At 28.8% G+C, this 24,880-nt stretch overlaps 1 protein-coding gene across 1 annotated transcript in view; it reads right to left on the bottom strand.

Annotated features, from left to right (window-relative positions):
• The window catches only part of LOC105153291 (uncharacterized), a 36,853-nt gene extending 12,900 nt beyond the window's left edge, over nucleotides 1-23,953 (bottom strand). The window contains exon 1 of the mRNA XM_011068045.2: nucleotides 23,358-23,953. Within this exon, the coding sequence (XP_011066347.1) occupies nucleotides 23,358-23,510 (153 nt within the window). The 5' untranslated portion in view covers nucleotides 23,511-23,953. The remainder of the gene's footprint in view (nucleotides 1-23,357) is intronic.
• Between the last annotated feature and the right edge of the window lie 927 nt (nucleotides 23,954-24,880).

The following is a 24,880-nucleotide window of genomic DNA, read 5'->3' as shown; positions in this document are numbered from 1 at the left end:
ATGGAATTGTATAATTTTTTTACACAATATGATTGCTCTAATTATTCTGCATATAATAGTATTAAGATAGTGATATCAAAAAACCAATAGTTTACGAGATACTATATACTTTATTTTGGCATATATTGATATAAAATGTTAAATAACTCATAAACTATTAGTTTTTTGATACCACTACCTTAATATTAAATTTATATACAAAATAATTACAAAAATTGTGTAAAAAAATCGTACAATTCTATTTTAAAAAGTGGTGATGACTTTTATATCTTTTTCACGCCTCCACTTAAAAAAAAAACAGCATAACCAAAATATGTTCCCTTCGAAATTGTTTCGCTTTCATTTAAAACATTTTTTTATGTCACCAAAAATAAGCGAGATATTTCAGATAATCGATTTAAGTGGATCACCCTGTATATAAAGTTATGCATAATTATATATGAGCAATTTATTTTACATTTCTTCAAACTTGATCTTTTTTAAAAAAAATAATGTGTGTGTGTGTGTGTGTGTGTGTGTGTGTGTGTGTGTGTGAAAATTATCCTTTTATTTATGATGTTTTGTACTTATTATTATTTTTATTACACTAAACAGTAATTTTAGAAGAGAGAGAGAGAGAGAGAGAGAGAGAGAGAAGGATGTGTGTGTATATATATATATATATATATATATATATATGTGTGTGTGTATATATAATTATATTTATTTATACACATTTATGTTTATACACATTTATGTATATTTATATATATTTATATACAAGATGTCGCAAAACTAATGATAAATATTTTATAGACAGATTTTTAACATTTCTGTAACATTTTAATACAATCTATATAAAAAGTCTAATACAAAAATGTCGAGGCTATAATAGTTTTTAAATGAGGAGAGTTTGAAAATTATGAATAAGACAAAATTATGAGATTAGAATTTCGCACGCGCATTTAGGGATGTTAAAATGATCAGTGTGAACATGTTTCCTCAAACTTCGTGCTTTTGATAATGATAAAGTTCAGTATCTTCACATGGCTATTTTTAGCGTTTTTCATTGATAGAAGTAGTGCGCACTCATTGTCAGTGTACATTAAAGCTGTTGTACACTAATATAATCTGAATGTAAAAGTGAAATATCCCAATCAAATAAAATATCCAGTGTATATTTTATCAAATAGCACAATAAAATGTAATAAGAATTACGCGGTTTAATTCATTACTACAATATATTCCTTACTATATTTTTATTAAACATACATCTTTACATCGATTTGTGTGAACAGCTTTAAAGTGCACTAAGTGCGCACCAGCTCTGCCAGTAAAAAACGCTATATTTGCCACCCCTGAGCGCGCAAAACTGTCATTCTGTCATTCGTAATCTTTAAACTCTTTCCATTTGAAAACTATCATAGCCTCGACATTTTCGTATTAGACTTTTTATCTTAAAATGTTACAAAGAATCTGTCTTAAAAATTTTGGCATATTTTGGATCCTGTACATATATTTATGCATAAAGTCTTTTACCGAGTGTTTCTTAAAATTTACGTATTTTATAATACGTAAATTTTATATTATTATTAATATTACACTATCTTCGTTCGTAAGGTCCAAAAGAGAAAACTAATGCCATTTTCGACCCGACTGAGTTTGCATCAATCTGAATCGAAGTAATAATGTTTCGTGCTTTCCTATTGGTAGAGCGTGTAACGTTAACCAATAGCGAAGCATTTTCCAACTCAAGTTGATGCAAACCGGTCGGGTCGAAAACGCTATAAAACATTTCTGATATAATTTAAATGTCAGCTAATTAGAACTCTAACGGTTCAGTCATTGCTAAGATTATGATGCATTCTTATCATCATGGCTGAGATATGAAATGTCAACTCCACTTATCTCGGCAATTTGTGCATCTACGTAAATATAGCCATGAACATCTACGCAACTTCGTTGCACGTGAACTTGATGCAAGATATCATCTCTTGATTAATAAAAATAACACGAAAAATATTCAAGCGATGTGATGCAAATTAATTTTTATTTTTAACAATAAATCTGTTGGTTACGTTTCATGATGCAGATGCGAGAAAGTTATCGAGTGAATCCGTAATCTATTAAAATACACGTGCCTGGCCTGTAACCGCATATTATATTACGATCGAAAGTGAAAACTCACAACTTTTATTCAGTTGATCGATGAATAGTTTATCAACTTTTTTGTCGGAAAATAAATGTTAATAAAAAATATTCTACAACGAAATAGCTAATAATAAATTGTACGTAATACTAGAAAATTATATATGTTCGTGCGACACGAAAGTCAAAACAGATGGATCACGGTATAAAATATATTGAATTCTTAAGAAAGGATATACCGAATTCTTAAAAAAGGAATTATATAACGATCAATTTTAATTAATGTAAGAGCGCACATGACTCGAGCATTTTGGCATTTCTTTTATATACTGTTTCAAAGTTTTATTCCAATCCGAAATACATTCCCCGTAGATATTTCTTCGGAGATATTTTTTTATGATTCCTAATGTATGCATCGTCATTGTATAGCTCTATAAATATATTGTGCATATGCTCGTTTAAAAATAGAAACATATTTATTTGAGAAAAAAAGCTCTCACAAAGATCGATCTTTTTGTCATATTAAAGCACCAATTTTCTTAAAAAAAAAAAAAAAAAAAACTTTTTATGAGATCATATTATAAGAGACATATTTCTCTGAATTTCTTTGGTGAAATATAATCCAGGATTGTGCCACATACTTCAAGATAACAAGGAATTTTTACATATTATTTATATAAAAATTTTTTTTACGTAGACAATACAAACAATGTAAAATATATATAATAAATTATTATAAATTGGATAACATAATATAAAAAAAGTAATTAAGTTTTATAATTGTGAATATATCTGATTTTAAAGAGAGAATCGTTCAAAAATTTTTTTTCCATTTTTTAAAATTTATATTCTTAAAATATATACATTCAAAAATATTTCTGTAAAGTTTAAAAGTATACTAGAAAAAATAACAGAACAGGAACGGTTTAATTATAAAAGTCTGAAGTATCATTCCTGCGAGTCGTATAAAAATCGACTTTTTTTCATTCTTGAAATCTTTTTTTTGGATTTTGCAAATGATATTTTTTAAAACTATTTATGTATATATGGAACATTCCACACCAAATCGACGCCTTTCGTCACTGATCCCTGCCTATTTTGTTACTAATTTTTTAATATACGTTCCTAATATCCTCATATTAAAGTATGTATTATTTTTTTAGATTTTTATCTCCATTAGTTTCCTAGATATGAATTTTTTATTATTTTCAATTTAATTTATTTTGTATATTTTAATAATAAATATTTAATTGAACATAACTTTTATTTAAATTATTGAAAAATAAAAAATAACCACATTAAATTATTTGTCTCGAAATTCTCTATTAGGAAATAATATGAAAAAACTTCAAGTTTTTGTTTCTATTCGAAAAATCTGATTGAAATAAACAAAGTCGATTTTCGTCAAAATCGATATTTTTTAATTTTAGGCAGGGATGACGAAAGCCGTCAATTTAGCGTGGAATGTCCTATATATATATATATATATATATATATACGTGATTCAGCGTTTACACCAAAATATTTATATATATAGACAAAATAATTCGTTGAAATAACAAAGTTCTTGGCAATTTATATTTTTCACGAAAGACATGCGTTAATTTTGAAAATAATGTTACTAATGAACATAAAAATTGGCAGAAAAAAAGTGATTTTCGCACTTGTGCGCAAAATGAAGAACATATCGACTGTGCAGAGCGTCAATTCTCCTTTGTGACACAAAAGGCCAGATCAGCAAACTGCGAAAGACGATTGGTCCTTGGATAATTTTTTAAAGAAGAAGAAGATACATTTTATGTAGTTGGAATATTAGATTAACCGTAAATTGAAAAATTTGTTAGTATATGGAAAGCACACATAAAACTTTAAATGCGATTTCTCGAAAAATACACTTGTGTTTATTGGGAAATTTTTTCGTGCTGAGTGAATTATATTTTTAGATCTAGTGAAGTAGTTTTAACTCATTAAAAAAACTTCCGATAATTGTAAAATAAATATTCTTCCGAATGTGACCATTATCTAATCATGGAAGCATTACAATAACAACACAATTATAACATCATAATATCATTATATAACTTCAGTAAATCGGGCCGTATAAACGTAATCATTTAAAACACACATTGTGTTTTAAATGATTACGTTTACACGCCCCGATTTACTGAAGTTATATAATGATATGATGTTATAATTACTGACATTAGATGCCGTGTGCGTAAACGCTATTTTCATTTTATTATTAATTGTAATTGTCAATTATAATTTTAAGACTTTTAAGTACACACATTAAAAGAACAAATAATGTTATATAGTTATATTTAATGCCATGTTTATATTTATACAATTAAAACATGTTTGTAATAAAATCTTTCTTAAAATAATTGCAACTTGCTTATCAATATCTTATCGCTTCAATAGCTAGGATATGTTCAGATTTCTAAACGAGTGCTCCCCAGATATCACATTATCCTTGTTTAAGGTATGAATAACAAGGATAAAATGGTACCTGAGTGACACTCGGATGAAAATCCGAACATAGCCTTAGATGCGTTCAAAATTCGATTCTGTCAGTCCAAGTATTATTTTTTTCTTGTTTTTTTGTTGTTGATTGAATGTTGAACAAGAATAAAAGATACTTTGACAGAATCGGGTTTTGGAATACAACCAGGAAGCCTTTCGGTAACTTCTAATGACAGTTCGGTATCGTTATACTATCGTTGCGCAGCTTTTACCATACAAAATTCTAAACCCAACGACATCCCTAGCTAGTAAAATTATCATTAAAAAGTTACAGAATAAGTCTACAAGAGAGTGAATTCCATGCAGCCTGCAAAGCGCAGGGTAAATGCAATTTTATAGCTCTTTTGCAATACTTCCTGAGCGCTTGGCAGGTGCTGCTGTGTTGTAAACGTGCGATAAAAAATTGCAATTATCTTGCGTTGATTATATGCGCATATAATGCGCTTTTCATAGTGGATTTTGAAAGCGTTTTTAAAACGCTGGAAAAAAACTGCTAGAATTCTGCGATTTGCATAAGCGATGTTTTAGCGCTTTACACACAATGTATTAGATAGTTTACATAGTTAACATTGTGTATACGTAGATATTATATTTTACGCGTAAATACATCACAGAAGTTTGCAGCAACATTGACTTCCAGTGTTACTATAATATTGCTGGAACGTTTCAATGCTGCTGCAATATTGCTGGAAGGATGCTGTATAAGAATCTACAACCATAAATATATTTACAACCATTTTTAACAGTAAAAGCAATTCCAGATCAGAATCAAGCGTGTTCAACGAATTCAACAGTTGAATAAGCGCTTCGCTACTATTGGTGTATTTTTCTAGATCTAATGTCTAATCTAGAAGAATACATCATAACAGCGAGCGCTCATTCAACTGTTGAAGCCGCTGAATACACTTAATAACGTTGCAAAAATAATATGCGATCGCTGAATTTTATTCGGCATTTTAGCGAACGTGTTTCCTTTGAGTTGTCTTCATCTTTTGTAAAAATGAAATTTAACAATTTAGAGTCATGTTAGAGTTAAGGTTATTAGTTCATCGCTATGATCAGACAAGAAAAAACCACGAAGAATCGGATAATTTCTGGACAATTTGTAACTGTCCTAAGCCGATGTATTAATCTCAATAAAACCTCAGACCACGATTAACGATTAGTGTCGCATACAATTTATTACCGCGACAATGAGACGCTGCGTCATCCCACATTCTTCGTCGACATTGAGATGGAAATTAATAGAAACATATCTGGGCAAAAATTTGAATTGACCGACATGTACTAAAATATTATAATTTGTGTGTATATATCACGTATCCATGTATCCCACACAGGCACGCATACAGAAATACATTTTTTTCGCGTCCACTTCAAAACGAATATTAGAGTGCCATTTGTGTCAGATTCGTCTGTTGGAACTCCATGTCACTCCATATGAACTTTTTGCAAGAACGTTTTTCAATTTGGAATGAGATTCAAGAATGTGATTCAATTGAAAAAAAGTGTCAGATTGCTGGAATCCTGAGAACAAAAAACTCGCATAAATTACAAGCTTTAGACGTAATTTCTCTTTATTTCATGTTATATGCGTGATATTTTGATATGCATACGTGGAAAAAACAATTTTGTTGAAGTATATAGAAATTTAACTAGATACAGATCTTAAAATAATCTTATAATTTTGATTATCAAAATAATAAGAATATTACTTCAGATCGCAAAATGTGAGAAACACACGATAAACTAAAAGTCTATATTATATAGGATTATACGAAACTAGATTTTTAATGCTTTTTAAATAATTCAATATAAATGATATACAGGGTGAATCAGAGTCATTAAACCAACTTTTTACCCTATGAGAAAATTATCGATTTCTTATTTGAATTATAACGTGCAGTCGATAATTTTCTCATAGGGTAAAAAGGTGGTTTAACGACTCTGATTCACCCTGTGTATGTGTATATATATATATATATATATATATATATATATATATATATATATATATATACATAATTTAATTCGTGACATTATTATAGTAGTTTAATTGCGTTTATAAATCCGGAAAATCAATTCGACACGCAGTTCAAATAATTACAAATATCGTATATATGCATATATAGTGTGTGTATATATATAAATTTTATATATATAAAATTCACATTGAATTATTTAAAAAGTATTAAAGATCTAGCTTCGATCGATATAAGCTTCTAGTTTATCGATTATCAAAATAATTGTGTGGCATGATGAACATTGCAGCAAAACGTTTTGATATTTTAGCACTCACGTTGAGCGTCCTACCAATATTAATAATATAATATTTTGATGATTTAATAAAATTATTACCTGTACACAGATAACAAGGTCGTCTATTTGACATCATTAATTATCCGATAGGCAAATTATACGTAGAGAAAAGATTAGCCAACGCAGCTAAAATATAGCTTTGATAGTTAAAATGTGTCCTTATAATAGGGACAGCTAATGTCTTGCTGCCAAAGCTCAATTTATTAACTACTAAAATTTAAGTGTTACAGCGAAAAACACTCGCTGTTAGAATGAAATGATGTTTAGCTAAATATATTAAGCTAATTTCTTTTTGCAACTGAAACTAATAATATTTGCAGCAAGAATTTTAGCTGATATTATATATGTTGCACTATTAATGCTAAGTGATTTTAGCTACTTTAGCTATCGAATTTAATACAGAAGTAAGTCTATATTAGCTAGTACATTCAAAAATATATTGATACACGAAAAAAAATGTTATATCAACAGCATTTGTCAACAGCAATCTAATCGAAAGTCTTGTTTATTCAATAACATGTATTACTGAAATACATAAGTTTTTAAAAGAGAACAAGATTGAGTATTGCACAATAATGACGTATTTGTTTCATTAATATTATAAATTAGCATGATTATTTCGAATTAGATACTGTCGGCTAATGCTGTTAATCTATTATTATTTTTCTTAAACAATAATCTTATTGAACCGTACATGTGAAAACACACAATCAACAGAAAATAAAGTCCATAACGATCGAAGCTGGATCTTTGGTGCTTATAATTCATAATTGCGAATTTATATATTACATATGTAGTATATAGTCCTTCAAACTGTGCGCCAAAATGATTTTTTGATCATTTAACATTATCAAGATCGTTTTAAGATGCTTATTAACATCGAATTGTTAAATTGCTAGGCATTTTAATTTATAATATTACTGCGGTAGTTCAGTGCAGCTTTGTGTTTCAAGATCAAAAAGATCATTTAATAGCTGATATACTATTTAAAGGGGTCTCTTACATTAGAGGGTAAAAAAAGTTGATTTTTTTTTATAAATCGATAGTACAACATTTTTATAAATATGTCCCTAAAATTTTAAAGTGAAATCCGAAGTCCTTCGGTACCTATAAATTCAACGCTTGTATATACAGATATATGGCGCGCAGATATAATAAATAATTAATAAAAACTTTTTTTTATTATACTTCTAAGGTACTCTTAAAGCCGTTCAATTTTCATTCTGAAAATTTTTTTATTTTATAGTTTTGATGATATTCGCTTCATAAAAAAAAAACGATATTTTTCGAGGGAGTGTTTCACCCTCTCATCTCGAGATAAACACAAACAAAAAAATCTGGATGTGATATTTTTTCATGCTTTACAATACATAAAGCTTATTAAAATCAGTGAAGATCGGTTTCCCTATTAGTAGCATGAGAGAAAACCGAGTAGCTCGTAGAATGACTCAAATTGTTCAAAATGAATTTCATGAGGAAGCTGAAGGATTATTGTATGTCCCTGGAATAATAGATTAGCCTCCGAGTAAGTATTCAAATACTCCGAGTAAATACTATAAATAGAGGAGATCGGGGCTAGTAGATTCATTTTTCAATTTCGAATTTTTACAGACGAAATTAAGAGATTTATCGAAAAAATGAATTCTACACCAGTTACTATATACCAGTTACTACATTTGATTACCTAATAATATTTTAATAATAAGGGAAAATTAATAACTAATATGAAAATTGATAAATAATATTAAAAAAATGCATTTTCCTAATGCATTCCATCTGATTCAATTAGCTCCGGGACCGGGATAATTTGATTAAGATTATTAAAATGAAGATTAATGTATTTCAAGCTACATCTTTGGCTACATATTAATAAAATTTCCATAAAAATATATTTTAAATACAAACATTCGCTTCGCAGGGCAAAACAATTTCTTTTTGCAAAATTTGTTCGTTTCGTGCAAAAATACGTCGAATGAGCCTAGTTTTCCAGATTGAACATGAGGAAATTAAACTTATAACATTTATTACTGAGGTCTTCTCTTTAAAGAAATAAAATTTTGAGTGAGTACTATAAGAGTCGTCACTAAATGAGTCATACAGTTTCATGCTGTAGTTAGTCTACTATCTCCCCTCCCATACATGCATTTATTTTTTAAAAATATTAACAATATACGATAACAAAGACACATAAACAAAAAAAAATCTGTTGGACTTTATTAAGTAGTAATAATTTTTTATTATGTAGAACTATCTAAATATAAATAAAATATCTCAGACAATCATATACGATTGTAAGACAAAAATTTTAAGAATAAAAATATTTATTTAGGTTCGATTTTTATATAAAGCTTTATTCGAAATATTATTAAAAAATGGATTAAATATTTATAAATATTTATAAATATAAATAAATATTTTTGTTAAGTTTTTTTTATTTGAATTATAAAATCTTATTAAGTATTCCTAGCATTTACTACAAGATTTAAAATAAATATTTTATAATGTTTATAATAAATGTAACGAATAAATGTTTACGATTTATGCAATCTAAGACCACAAAAATATTTATAAAATATTTAAAGTAAACCTTATAAATATTTATAATTATTTTGTAAATATTTTATATATATTGTGTGCTGTCTGAGTAAGGATATATTTTCTGATTATTTTCAAATATTCGACGAATACTTTCGAAAGATCGGGAAAAAATTTATATATAATTATATATTATTAGACTCAGTTATATATAATTATATATAATTATATATGATCGAAGGAAATACACATAAATATATTTAAATGATTAATGATAAATTTAGGCAAATGAGAATGAAGCGCGATAAGTAAAGTTCGCTAATAAAGACTCTAAAACAAATCGAAACGTTCTCATGTACATAACGACTACTATGTACTATGACTATAAGCACTAAATTCAATTTATAAGATTTATTACAGTATTGTACGTACCGCACTTCACTCTCACTTTCATTCTAAATTTTTCATTATCAATTTCAAAAGGGAAGTTTTCTTTCTCTTTCTTGTTATACTTCAATAATTTTTTGTTTATAATAATTTTATATGCAGTGTTTTTTTACATATCTTTTATCATACGTCTTATACACCACAAATAACTATTAAATAATATTGACTCTTTTTAGCTATTCTGCATATGTGAGAATCAGTAAAAAACTGCAAATTTATTCATAAAAGAAATATATTTTCAATCAGGGTAACTGTCTTAATTAGTGTTATTTTAAATACAGTGGTAATTGATATGCTTATTTTGAAATTTTTAAAATATATAGATATTATTTTGATGTCATATTCAAGTAAAAACTTTAATATACACAAACTAAAAGTAACAAGCTCGCGAAAACTAACTAATTATTTAAATAGTGAAAAAAATGAAGCATTAAATATATTACCACCAGTCTTTGTCCAAATGCTGCCATCTCGATTACTGCCACACGTATCTAATACTCCTCATTACTGTCCAAGTATTAATACTGCTACTCATTTACTGCAATCTGTATCAAAATCATCCCGTAAATAAATAGTGAATTTGGTCACTCGCATTACACTGGATCAGTGCACATTACAGACTATTTTGTATAAAATATCTAAATGCAATAGCATAATATAACCAATATTAACAATAAAATAATACATGTATGCTGTATGAAATAATATGACAAAGGCATATCGTTTTTAGACATTTAATCGTTTAAAATATTGTTATATTTTTATACTTAACTTTGTCAATTTCATATATAGCAACTATATTAGTATGCACTAATCTAGTATACTATTGTTATATTTACCATATCGCTCTACACTAAAAACACCTATCACTTTTTTAATTAATCCGGGAATAGGCGCGTCTCGAAACTAACGTTAGTAGGCGCGTCCTGATCATTTTGACCGAAATATATTTTCGCACATATATGTGTTATAACTAGAATACATATATGATTATAATTACTATAAGTAATAATTAATAAAAAAAATATTCTGATAATGCTTTATATTAATAAATTAAAAACAAAGGAACGTGCTAATTACTGGAAATAATTGTCTTTATATGATATATATATATATATATATATATATAAATAACGTTATAATAACGTTAGAATAACGTTATCAATATATCTATTGATCATATATCCAACATTAGCAAGTACGACATTGTAAATACATCGTACAATCGATAGAAAAATAAATGACGTTATTAATCAAAGAGATAACATTAACATTATTACGTTTTAAATACATTATTGATTAACCAAAGACATGACGTCAATAATCCAAAATGATTATTGATGACAGCCTGCTACAAGGATATCTAGCTAAGTTTCAATATTTCAGCAAAACCGTCCCATTAGTATATAATGGAATATATCGGATTTCTCATAGTTATCTCGGGAATAACACATCGATATAGTAAGATTTTCTACGTGGATCAATTTTCAAGACGCGGCGACGGTAAAGCTCGTATCGTGAGATGACAAAGGTGTGAAGATACATATTTATTTTTCAAATGCGCGTAACGTGGGGTGAGAGACTTCAATGCCTGAAATATAACCGGGCATCTTCAGTTGCACTCATTCGTCTATTTAGGAGAACCCACAGATTCTCTCTCCTTCCCCGACAGCCATTGTTGCTCCATCGGATACTGATAGGTGTATGATTCAAAGCGAGAATAAGGGTTATACCGACGCTTCGTCGATGTAACTCGGAAACAATACGATGGGACTTCGGTAGAAATAGCAGAACAACAAAGGTCGCGGCTTTTGACACTATCGAGTTTGCTATAACTACAAGTGCACAATCTCATGCGTGATAACCATAGTTACGAATAATATTACTTAGCTCGTTGCAGAAATATACAGGGTAGGTATTAAGTACTCTAAAAGATTTTAAGGGGTCATTTTTCACACAAAGACAAAAATTTTTCTAATCATATGTCCGAACCGGCTTAATTTCAAAAATACAAAGTATCACAGTTGAAGGAAAAAATTTGTTTTTTCCTTCAACTTTGACATTATGCCGTTTCGAACGTTATGGTCATTAAGTTATATTAAGTTTTCGTCTTGAATTTATGTGAGGAATTATCCACATAATGAGCCAGAATCTATTCTAGCCGACCAAAGATAAAAAAAATAAATTGTGTTGTTTACGTTTAAATTAGCTTTTAAGTACAATAAAAGTAGTATTAATTATTTTTAAAAAAATCTTCGGAAACATTTGAAATAATTAGGATTTAATTTTCGATACGTAGTCCGTATAGCGAATTGTTCTTACAAATATAGAGTATCCGGAAATTCATGAATCAAAATATCATAGCAAAGAAGTTCTTGAAAAAATAAATTATAAAAGTGATTCCCATTTTTCGTTCCGAATAGTAATTTTTGAAATATAAGTGTTTAAAACAAGCCACTTATAGATCATGATTAAACGGAAACCTGTCCGTGAATCACGCATCAATAGTTAGTGATCACGCAGCAAACAGATTTAAACAACAATTTAAACTTGCACTAATTGTTAGTAATTGTAATTTATGTCTCCTTGTTCTCATCAATTTGTATTATTTTTTTGCTCATAATTCTTTGTGTCAGATTAAATGACAGATTGCTCGCTGCGAATCACAAGAGTCGCAGATCGTAAAATTTTTGCGTTTACATAGACTATATAGACGCAAAAATTTTACGATCTCTATGACTTGCGTTCTGCGTCCTACATCCTATGTAGGACAAGCTTTAGTTAAATGATCGTGTGCGTAACGTCAGTGTAATACCACGTGTTGCGTAATATTATAATTGTAATACTTGTTCTGTATTAATTGATGCTGTAAATAAACGTATCGAATAAAGCAAATTTAAAATTCAGAATTATTTCACTACACTAATTTGTATACAACAAAATCGGAAACCGATAAGATTTGAATAGTCGCAATCAAAGAGTCATAAATACGTGCATTAAGTAGTCTTAATATGAATTCCTGATAAGTGCCGTTTTAAGCTCGTAACGCAACTTCCGTTAGGGACCTAAATAGGTTTGTGATAAAAATCAGGACCTGATCTTGCAACCTTGTCAAATTACAATCGGAAAATTGTGTCATATTCTTGATACGGCCTCTATTAGAATTCCTGATCAGAACCTGACTGAACTAGGGATAGCCTACTAGGATCTTTAATCACATCCTGATTGAATTTCTGCTAGGAATTCTTTATTAAAGATCGTTTGAAAAATTGTATAAACTCCCTACCGTTATCCAATCTATCATTATGCAAATTTTATTTATCGGTGAGGAATTTTAGAAAACATAATAAGAAATGCATTGGAATCTTAAGATAATTCGTGATAAATTCGCATATGGTCGTGGAAAAGACATTTTACATGCCGCTGATATTTGCATCATGACTTACAAGTCTGCAACATCTTTATACGTATTATCGACAACATAAGTACACCCCGTTTGTTTTACGGCGAATAAATTTCTTCTGCCATGAAAATGTATCGTTTAATCATTTTAGAATTTTCACGTTTATTTCCAACACGACTGTGACATTAGCAGGATACATTTCAATAAGTCATGCGCGATTTAATTAACTCGCCACGCAGGCCAAAATAAATTACTTGACGCTTGATACGACGGATTAATTAAATGTAATTTATACTAATCAGAGATATCCATTTTCAGTCGTAGGTTTAAATTTCATCAATAAAGCTGGTAGAAAAGCACAAGAGATCTGGTCTTCTTGATCGTGTTTGAAGTACTTTAATTAATCCTGACTTTGCTACTACATATATCAAATTGCTCTTTACTCCTATCTAATGAAAATAGGTTATATGATTATACAGAGTGTTTCAGAAATAGTTGGTCAAATTTTAAGAACATATTCCACTTATTACAAGAATGAAAAAAATATAAACATGAGTTCGGAAACACTTTTTTTCAAGTTATAAATTTTTTTATTTTATACTAGTATCTATTTTTTATTTTATACTTATATCTATATTTTTATTACAGAAATTGCTGGAAATGATTTCCTTCCGCATCGATGTATGCTTTGCATTGATGGATTGTCGAAGACCCTCAAAAATTCTCGGAGTATTTCGTATTTTTTCACACGCAACGATAATACGATTTTGGAGTACTTCCACAGTAGCAGGAATATCATACGTATGATATAGGAGTATCAATCGTATTATCGCTGCGCATGAAAATATACACCTTAAGAAATACAGCCTGATTAACGTGAAAAAATGACACAATTTGAACGCTTGGGACCTTGCTAAAATCGACCTTGAACTCGATCGGGCTATATTTCTTAAGGCGTATATCGTAGAGTTAAATTCGTGTTCAGAGGTTTAAAAAAACATACAATACCACATTTTAAATCCGGATTAAGCCATTTTTGCATCAAATTAAACATGTATTAAAGAAAATCGAAACTTCGATTTAAAAATCGTTTATTAGCGACCTCTAAATCTTAATATTTTTAAATAAAAATTTAGTTGTCCTTTAGATGTTCTTTTGACATGGAATCTTTTGAACTAAGCGGCCGATTAACAAAAAAATTTTTTTTTCCTTGGCAGGTCTAATACATATGTGTGTATCCGCAACTTGATAAATTTCCTCTTATTAAAAAATAAAATGTTAATGAATAGAATTTGTGTTTTTTTTCAAGCAATATACTAAAGCTTAAAGAGCATACAGAGTATAAATTTTAATTTTTTTATTATAAAGCATAATGCAAGAATTGGTATGGAAATTATACAGAATGTCTTATTTAAAAGGATCCACTCAAATATTTCAAAAACATTGAATTACATTAAATTGAAAAATGTTTCAGACAAAAATTTTGTGACTTCAAGAAGAACATGAGATAGTATTATTGATTTAACCTTGGATGGCGTTGTCAGGGCAAGATCACTTTGAATTTTTTTAATGGAATTTAAATGGTACTTAATAGAAATGAATTTAATTATAGTGTTTTGGAAAGCTCTCGAAGTAAGCTATAAAAATATGTAATAAAAAATGGAGGGTTTCATTCATTTTTTAAATGTATATATTATTCAACTATATTATTCAAATAAAAAAAAATCATTAAAATATTTTGTATTTATTACTTAAAACGTTTATTTAAAATACATATTTTATATTTTAAGTAAGTTTCCAAAATTTATTTTTTATTTAAAATAAATAGCTTTCGAAAGAGAAGTTATTTTTATATTTTAAATAAAAAAGTTATTCTATATTTTAAATAAATAAATGTATTTTCGGGCCCTATTTCTTATATTTTAAATAATTTCTTGTCATCTATTTCTTATTTAATATTTTAAATAAGTTCTTGAAACCCCTATTTCATATTTTTTATTTCAAATAAGTTGTATTAGTTATTTTATCGAGCCATACCGTACAATATGAAATAGCGTGAAAATCTCTTTAATACTTAAATAATTCAATATGAATTACAATGTACATGCATATACAGGTTCCATGTTTGTAGTTGAACTGCGCGCTGAATTGATTTTTTGGATTTCTAAATGCAATTAAACTATAGTAGGTCTCAGTAGTCTAAAAGTTTAGGACACTTGCACGGAATGCAAGAGATCCGGGTTCAATTCCCGGCCGAAGTAATATTTTTCGCAATAAATTTATTTACAGTTTTTCAATACATTAACATCTTCCTAATAAGATGTCTAATTGAACATCAAATTATTAATATTGTTTGTCAATTTAATTTGTGATATTACTACAGTAATTTGATTGTAGTTTATAAATACAAAAAATTAATTCGGCGCGCAGTTCGAATGACTACAAATATGGTATATATATATATATATATATATATATATATATATATATATATATATGCATGTACATATATAGTATATAGTAATTATTTAAGCATTAAGATATCTATATTTAACCATTATTTCCTATTTCTTATTTATATAATATTATTTACTTATATAAATTATTTATAATTTATATATACTAATTATAAATTATTATAGAGGAAAGGCCCCTATTATGAGTATACCGAGTTCATTTTGGATAAATGCCCATAAAAGTCTATGGGCAGAATTAAAAAAAATAATAGGTCATTTTGAAAGGAATTTAATAAACTTTAAGATACGTTATATAAAATTTAATTCAAATTCCATTTGTTTTTGAAAATTAAAGAAATGTAAAAAGTGATCAAATCGCAAAAATTGTGCTCCTAATATGAGATGCCTCGAGAAATCGATAGTAATACGCAAAGTATATCAGTATTGTAATTTAAAAAACTTTATTTCATGTTTCTAAAATGCGAACAAACACAGCCAGCGTGCGTGAAAAATGAGCATGCGATAGATTATATCCAGAACTCGCCTTCAAGTACTTGAAATCAAACATCGCAGAAATAGACACTCGACGTTCATTCCGATTGTCCTTTTTATTATTGTACAATAACATTTAACAATGATTTTCACTGTAACATAGGAGCATGGTTATTTCATATTAGAAATATCCTGGGTATCTCATATTACGATTTCCACGCCTTACAATTTTACGATCATCTAACGAAATCTAACTTTTGTAATTAAACAATTCAACATATATCCCGTATTTTTCTATTAGTACGACCTTACTCTATCACTATGAAGAATTTATTGCCAAATATTTTTATTTATTAAATAATAAACAAGATTTGAAAGTTCATCTCAATAAAACTTGAAGACATCCAAATTCTAAAATCTTTTTTTACAATGATTACATGCATGATCTAATAATGAATTTTCTACTAAATAGAATAATTTTCTACTAATCCAAGAGCAATAAATTCATGATGGAACTAATAGATATTTATTAGTTTAGTAGAAACGTCGCTATCTCATATTAGGCGCCTATCCCATAATAGAGGGCTTTCCTCTATTAATTATATTAATTATATTAATTATATCAATTGTTATTATATATATGTATATACATAGTATGTATATAATAATAATGTATAATTTATTTAATGTTTTGATTTATAACAATATTATCACATTGTCATTAGAGTGACCAACTGGACGAATTAATACACATCCAGGGAATTCGTTGACGTTACTCAAAGCGAGAATTAATCGAAAGGGCGATCACGGAAATGGAACACCGACAAACTTGTGCGACAATATGTCTCCGTCTAAACAGAGTCGTAAGTCGTAGCCGATTGAATTAACGAAGCGCGATTATTAGTAGGTAATGGAAACGTCGTCTGAGAAGTTAATAATTCCACAGTATAAATGGAACGAGACGTTCGTAGTTTGTCGTTAAAACGAATAACGATACACTGTCGCAATCAAATGTCGCTCGAGTTCTCTTTGGTTCTTCGAAGACAGTTTCGCGTGCAAACTGTTTTCCCAGCGAATGTAACTTAATCATGAGATTCATGAGAACATTCATGAACAAGTTGCACATAGAACGTTTTAGTCAATCGAGCGTGAAAAATCTGCGATTAATTACGAGACATACAACAGTTAGGAACTAAGAAGATATTACAGAGTTTGCTATCTGTTTAATTTACAATAATTAGGAAGATAGCTATTCAAGAATTAAACATATTGTAGTTTTCCTAATTACGAAAGAAATTAAGTAGCGCTTATTATCACTGAGCTAGATCTAAGTGACATTAATTAACATATAAACAAAGAGGGACAATATTTTGAAACACTGCATTAAAAGTAAAGAGGACATAAAAACAAGTACTGAATAATGCAAAATATACGTGATGCTAAAATATTGAAGATGCAAATAATTTTATCAAAGAGATGTAAATAGAAAAATTATTTCATTTGCAAATAATTGCTAAATTGCATATGAAATAATTTTACTTTTAATCTTTATAAAAAACTTATAATATGATTCTCGGAGGTGTCTTATCATACTAAAGGAAGGAAGTTTATATGGTCAAAGTAAAAGTAAAATTTATGAATTTATTTCAGGAAGCAATCTGCTATTTTTAGAACATAAATATAAAACTCTTTTCGTGTAAAGGTTGACGGTATTTATGTTTTACTATTATGTTATGTTACTATACTATTATACTTTTGTAATAGCATCTTTCTAATGATCATCATTTTAGATTCAGTCTGTAGAGCAAAATATTCTGAAGGAAACTATTATAGATTAGAAAATAGCAGATTGCTTTCTTAAATGTTATGAAATTATGATAAAATTCAACATTTTCGGAGCTATTCAAGGAAAAAACTCGCACACACGCACTCACATACGCACGCACGCATACAAAATTCCTATATTTTTAATAAGTTTTTTATTACAAATTAATTTCCTATATTTTATGTATATAGTAGAGAAAAGGAAGTTATAGAATACCATTTTTTATTGATATTCATATGATATAATATTAAATTTTGTGCAAATTTTTTAGCTATGTAGTTAATTATATTATAGATAGAAGTTCTTTGAGTATAAAATAAGGACATAATTTACATCAAAAAAAAATGAAGAAGAGAAAAAGAATGAGTTATATATCTCATTCTTTTAAATAAGAGAAGATAACATAGAAGATTATCAATTTCGCTAGTAATATAGTAACTACGTTCTGTTATTCACTGTAAGTATTACTGAAAATCTATGAATAGTTCACGTTACGTATATACTATTATACAGATTTTTAATACTTATAGTGAATAATGATAAGAAATAACAGAATAAAAACTACACGTCGAACATATATGCACATATTTCCTTACTAAATTTAGTTCAATTATATCATTTGGAAGCCACATTCAATGTCTCCAAACTAGAAAGAAGTTATAAAATTAATATCAACATATTTCCCAAAATGAAGTAAAGAATACTCATTTGTAAAACTGTGTAATGCTGTATAACCTGATATGCTTTTATGACAACGCAATAAATACTATAATGATCAGTAGTTATGTTTATATGTAAGCAGACTGCAAAGAAAGAATTTTGACAATTGTATACAACGCAAACTGTATAAGATATCGTAATATTCCACACCCTCCATGTTCCATAACCATCTTCTTTCTTCTAGTAAATAAATTTCTTCTTTAAATAAAAAGAACTGTATCCATTTATTTCTTTCCTTGAAATAACTTTGCAAATTACGCCTCCAATCTCATTATACAAATCTTATCCTCTCTTGAATTCTAATTCTCTGACAAATCAAATAAATATACTTTCACTTATAGGACAGTAGTTTAAATATCCATATAATTTAAAATATCCTTTATTTTTACGTTGAAATAAATATATTACTGTAATATATCGCTGGACATTTGCATGCCATTATATGATGAAGAAAAGTGTGTTCGTACTGATAAAAAGAAAACTTTTAATAACAGTATTAACGAGATAAGAAATCAACGAATCGTGATAAAATTATACAACCAAAGGTTCTCAACCGACTTTTTTTTCTTTTTGTGATATTTTACGTCAGTAACCAGCAACTCTTCTTCATCGTAAAAATATCGAGATATCCGATATTCGGTAATATAAAGAAAAAACGAATATACTGGATATAAAAATACAAACGTGAAAAGAATTGTAATGAACAAGTAGCTCATGTGTCACATTTGAGACATATTCAAAAACCGGAACATATTTAGTTCCAATATATTTGCCAGATATATTTGTCAGATTTTAATAATTCAGATTTGTCAATTAGGTATGATAAAACATGTCGGGTTTTTTAAAGTAAAATATGACAATATGTTCAATATGACAATATATTCAACCACGGACAATGTACATGTGACAGCTTCTGGACTGTTAAGAATAATCTCAATAACTAAGGTAAGTTGGCCGAGGTAAATGGCCTAAAGTGCGATCTATGTTGTGCAGGATGGTCGTAAAATTTACAGAAATTGCCAATTTCTGTGCGTCAAAGTGCATTGTAATCCCGTAACACTTCATCTCTTAAACTATCGCGCGCGATTTTACGATTACCTGGGCTACGTTAAGAAATTACGCCCATATAATTCTAACCTATAGATTACGTTACGTATATTATAGCAAAAATGTACTTTGGAGTTATTTAGGCGTAATTCCTGATTGCAACCCTGTACTCAAGGAAGGATCAACATGCAAAAAAATCGATGTATGTACTGAGTGCGAGTACCTCGAAAAGTAGATATTTTCGCTCCGTGACAAAAAACGCGATAAAAAATAAATATATAGTAATAAGAAGAAATTTGAGAAACGTCGATCAGAGAAAAGTAAAAGTCATAGAATATAAAGAGGAGAGAGGGAAGTGGAGGGGGGGGAGAGAGAGAGAGAGAGAGAGAGAGAGAACTAGAAGTGGAAATCAAATTAGAAGACACATTAACAAACATCACAGGATGCATTGATCTTTTTAAATTTGAATTGGTGTCGTAACGTAACACAACTAGAAAGAAAAATAATGGTTTCCTCTTTCCGAAAGGCGACGCAAGGAAGAAAATTGATTTCCAATAGAAAGTTACATTTGACAGATTTCCTGTACAATCACACTCTTTCTTTCTGATACATTTTCTTTTTAATTTAAAGAAACAGTTTTATATTATTATGAGCATCCTTATGAGTCTGATTTTTCTACAATCGTGTCGCGTTATGATGAGTGATCTCTCTCATTCTCTTACATTTTCTACTCTTAATAAAAGTCCGATCATATCTTAATCTCGTTACAGCTTTTTATGAAATTATATTTATTAAAATAAAATAAATGTAAAATTCATTAATTGCAAAGCATTAAGAGGAACAATAACCAAAGACGAGCAAAAGTATAATAAATTTAAGAAATAATAAATAATTTAAAAAGACAAATATAAGTATGTTTCGTTTATACTTACAATTAGTCTTTACGAGCAAGATAAATAATAAAAAAATAATAATAATAAGGATATTGACATTTTAATGTTAAATTTAAAATGTCGAAAGTTGAACAATAAAGTAATAAAATTATAATAAAAGAACAACTGTCACTAATTCAAATAATAAAACTAAAACCAAACAAGTTCCAAGAAATAGTAATATAAAATTGCGATACTAATTCGTTAGAACTTGATTGGAAGAAAAGTCAGAGGTAATATACGTGTCTGATAATTTTTCGTTAGTGTCTTATAATATTTCTATTGAATCCCAAAGATGACTATCAGTAATTATATTATCACAGCAAAATTGGTTATGCAATTTCATATCATCGACTTTTGGAGTATGATTGGTTTTATCGTTTGACTTGATGACAATCACTTTATTATAATTTTATTAATTTGGTGATAGCTTTCAACATGACCTCTTATTGTCTCCGTATTTACACTGTTTTAACATACATTTATTTTATACTTTGTTTATTTGTTTATAATCTATTTATTTTTAATTATTGTTAAAATCTCTCTTCAATTTAACATTACATTATCAATATTTTTATTATTATTTTTCTTTTGATTATTGTTTATCTAGGTAATGAAAACTTATATAATCAAAACCTTCATCTTTCTAAATATTAAAGAATGAATTATTTATAATTAAATGATTTCTTAAATTTAATTTAACTTTTGCTTTTTTATTCTTTACTTGCTTTTTATTCAATTCTGTAATGTTTATAGGAATAAAGAAGTTCGAATTGAAAAGTGAGAAGTACTATAAAAACAATAACTGTAAATAATATGCTTTTTAGCTACGCCTTTGTTCATGCGTAGTTTTCGATGTATGTAATGCTTATTTAAGTAATACAATTTCAGCAAAATTTAATTTCCTTTTCGCAATTATAATAATACTTTTATTAAATTAGGTCCTTTGAAAAGAGGAAAGAAGTAAAATTGTAAGTTTTTATATCCAAAATTAAAAATAATTTAAAAAATATATACATTTTTATGCGTTAAAGTTACACTTTTATAAAATGTCCGTTTAAAGTTTTTTCTTTTACTTTCACATTTGCTCTCTCTCTCTCTCTCTCTCTCTCTCTCTCTCTCTCTCTCTCTCTCTCTCGATAAAATCTTTATCTCTTTTGAGATAATATCTTTACCTCTCAATTTCACATAGTGATATATTTCATATAGTGAGTGTAAAAAGTATTTGTGTAAAGAAAATTTTTATAAAAAAGCCTTATTTATAAAAAATAAATATTAATTAGCAATTTTATATAATTAATACATTCTGTCTTAATATAAATAAAAGAGTGTGTGTTCTGGACCTTAGAAAATAAATTTTTCGATTATATGAATACTTTCTGTGCATTCAAATAATATGATTTTTTTATTTTCGTTCATTTTTAAGAAATATATTTTAATTATTACATTCTTTTGGGTAAAATAATTTTGAAGAAATAAGATGAGGAATATAAAATCAATTTTATTCTTTGCTAATAAATTGTTATTAATGTTTACTTTTTAAAAATAAGCTTTTTGAAAAAGGTATCTCCTTATACGAATACTTTTTGCACTCACTATGTATACATTTATATCATAACAGATTATTTTAATTTCAATACACAGTGTTATTATTAATAAGAGTATACTTTGCATTACGCGAAAGATTATAATTGTAAAACAAATATAAATTTCTAATATAGCTTCCAGGCTATTTCGTATTTTATATGATTCTTTGGCTTTTAATGACAGCATTAAATTCATTATTGTTGTCAGTCATTGTCTGATGTTATATCGAACGATGTTATATCGAAATTTAATATTTCTCGATTGCATAATTATAGAAATTTCTTTTTTTGCGTATAGAAACTTACAAATGGTAATTAATGTAATTTTCCCGAAGAAATATAAGTAATTGCAAAAGGAATTTTGGAAAATAATGAAGCGAATTAAGTCTAATATTGTCTTCTTAATAGTACTATCTTAAACAAACACAGTTTGAAGACGGTAAGTTACTACTAGCGATTGCGCAGAATAACTTTCGATTGACGAGAATCGAAAAAGAGAACGCAAGATCTCTCTTTTCGCGCCGAGTAATCGCGTCGTCGAATTTTACGATTGTACGCGTCGATTTATTTTGCGATCTTAATTCCACACATTATAGACTTTCAAGAGCTTTTAAGACTTTAACAACCGCTTAAACCGCATTTAAAACGCTTCAAGAAAATCAAATGTTAGAACATTCGTTTCATTCATTTCACATTCCTACATTGGAAACAGATTTTGCGTAAAGTGACGGTTGGGTATTGTTTCTTATTATTAAAACATTCTAAACATATTGAAGACAAGACAGAAATAAACGTTACAATTTTGGATAGGAAATGTCTGTTTTACACAGGTAGGAAAACAAAGATGACATGCGTGTGAAGACTCATGCAATTTTGAACATCCGGTTCGTATTAGAAAATTTCGTGCGGGCTAGAACTCAGAATGATCAACGTTTTTTTACTCACCGGATAATTCTCGTTTTTGGACGAATAATCGGGATAATCAATATTGGTAGTGTCATCACCCGTAGTACTCCTCTTCCCGATGAAACATCCAAAACTACCAGTAATTATCGATACCACAGCCACCACGACCAACAAAATGAAGCTAATGCCCATATTAACGGCGTGCAATCTTGAATCCTATCGCCGGATGTTATGTTGAAGCTACTTCAGCTTACGACATGCGCCGATTGAGGCCGGATTTCCCGAAGGGAGAAATCGGTTCGCAACGATATCCGATCGCGCAAAAGATGTCCCTTGACCCGAGAACCAGCCGTGATATCGGACACCGGAAGACGAGGCTGTCTCTCGATGTCACAGAGACGTCTCTTCGATCCCGGTCGATCGGGCGCTCTTCGACGTGGCGTTCTTCGAGGTGGCGCCGATCCCTCGGCTCGGAGCTGGGAGCACCGACCGCCACTGGGGGTGTCGGGACTTCGGCGAAGCTGAAGGACGTACGTCGGGGGATGCAATGTGACGCTGGCGGTGGGCAACCACGCTCCTATATACTTCGCTTCTGCACGCAGGCGCCCGCGCCGGTACTTTCCCGGCGCGCGTAAGAAAGACAAAGACTCGCGCGAGGAGGCCGACCGCGTGTCTATTTGAAAGGCGCCTTCTCCACTGTTGCGCTTCCGCCATGCGGCTACGTCAAGTTGGGCAGCAGACTGGATACGAGGGAGAGGGGTTACTCTTACCTTTCTCAATGAAAGATAATTATAATCGGCCTCTTTCTCAATGACATGTACAGCTTATATATAAGGTAATGAAGAAACAGAAATTATAATAGCGCACAAGTTTTTTGCTTACCCTTATGTATAATGGATGATAATTAAAAGCTTTCTTTGAAAAAGCGGCTTGCACAAAGTTAGTGAAAAGATAAGTCGAAGTTACTTGTTTATCTTCTTTAATTCTAAACTGCAACATTTCGAAAATTTTAACAAAAGTATCATGCAAGTGACATGTTCCTTCTTTTGTTTGCGTAAAAATATTTAGCACAATGTTTTGTGTGTGTGTGTGTGTGTGTGTGTGTGTGGGTGTGAAAAATTAATTAAACCATTACTTGTAAATTAATTAATGCTTACAAGTTAAAAGAAGATTTTAATTACAATTACAAAATTAATGAATCAATATTGTCTTCTTTTCTTAAGGAGGTTCTCGCGAAATGTGAAACAAGTCTATAACATACATGTAATACAATTATCTAATTAGATAATACATATTAGATAATACATATCTAATATCAATAATATCTAGGAAAAATTTCATTGACTTTTACCATACCATTTTGAAGATATTTAATTCTATAGATATTAAATTTATAGAATTTTATACTACAAGTTGAAGGTATAATCTTATTCTCTGTAGTTATTCTCTTTTAAATTGAGACACCTACATAAAACAGCAATTTAAAAATCATTATAATTATAAAATAAACACTTAAGTTTGTTCTCGTAAAGTTTCATTTGAACTGACCGTACAATTTACAA

Source organism: Acromyrmex echinatior, chromosome 5, assembly GCF_024713525.1.
Source record: "Acromyrmex echinatior isolate Ae372 chromosome 5, ASM2471352v2, whole genome shotgun sequence".
NCBI lineage: Eukaryota > Metazoa > Arthropoda > Insecta > Hymenoptera > Formicidae > Acromyrmex > Acromyrmex echinatior.
This window is presented reverse-complemented; position numbering and strand designations above follow the sequence as displayed.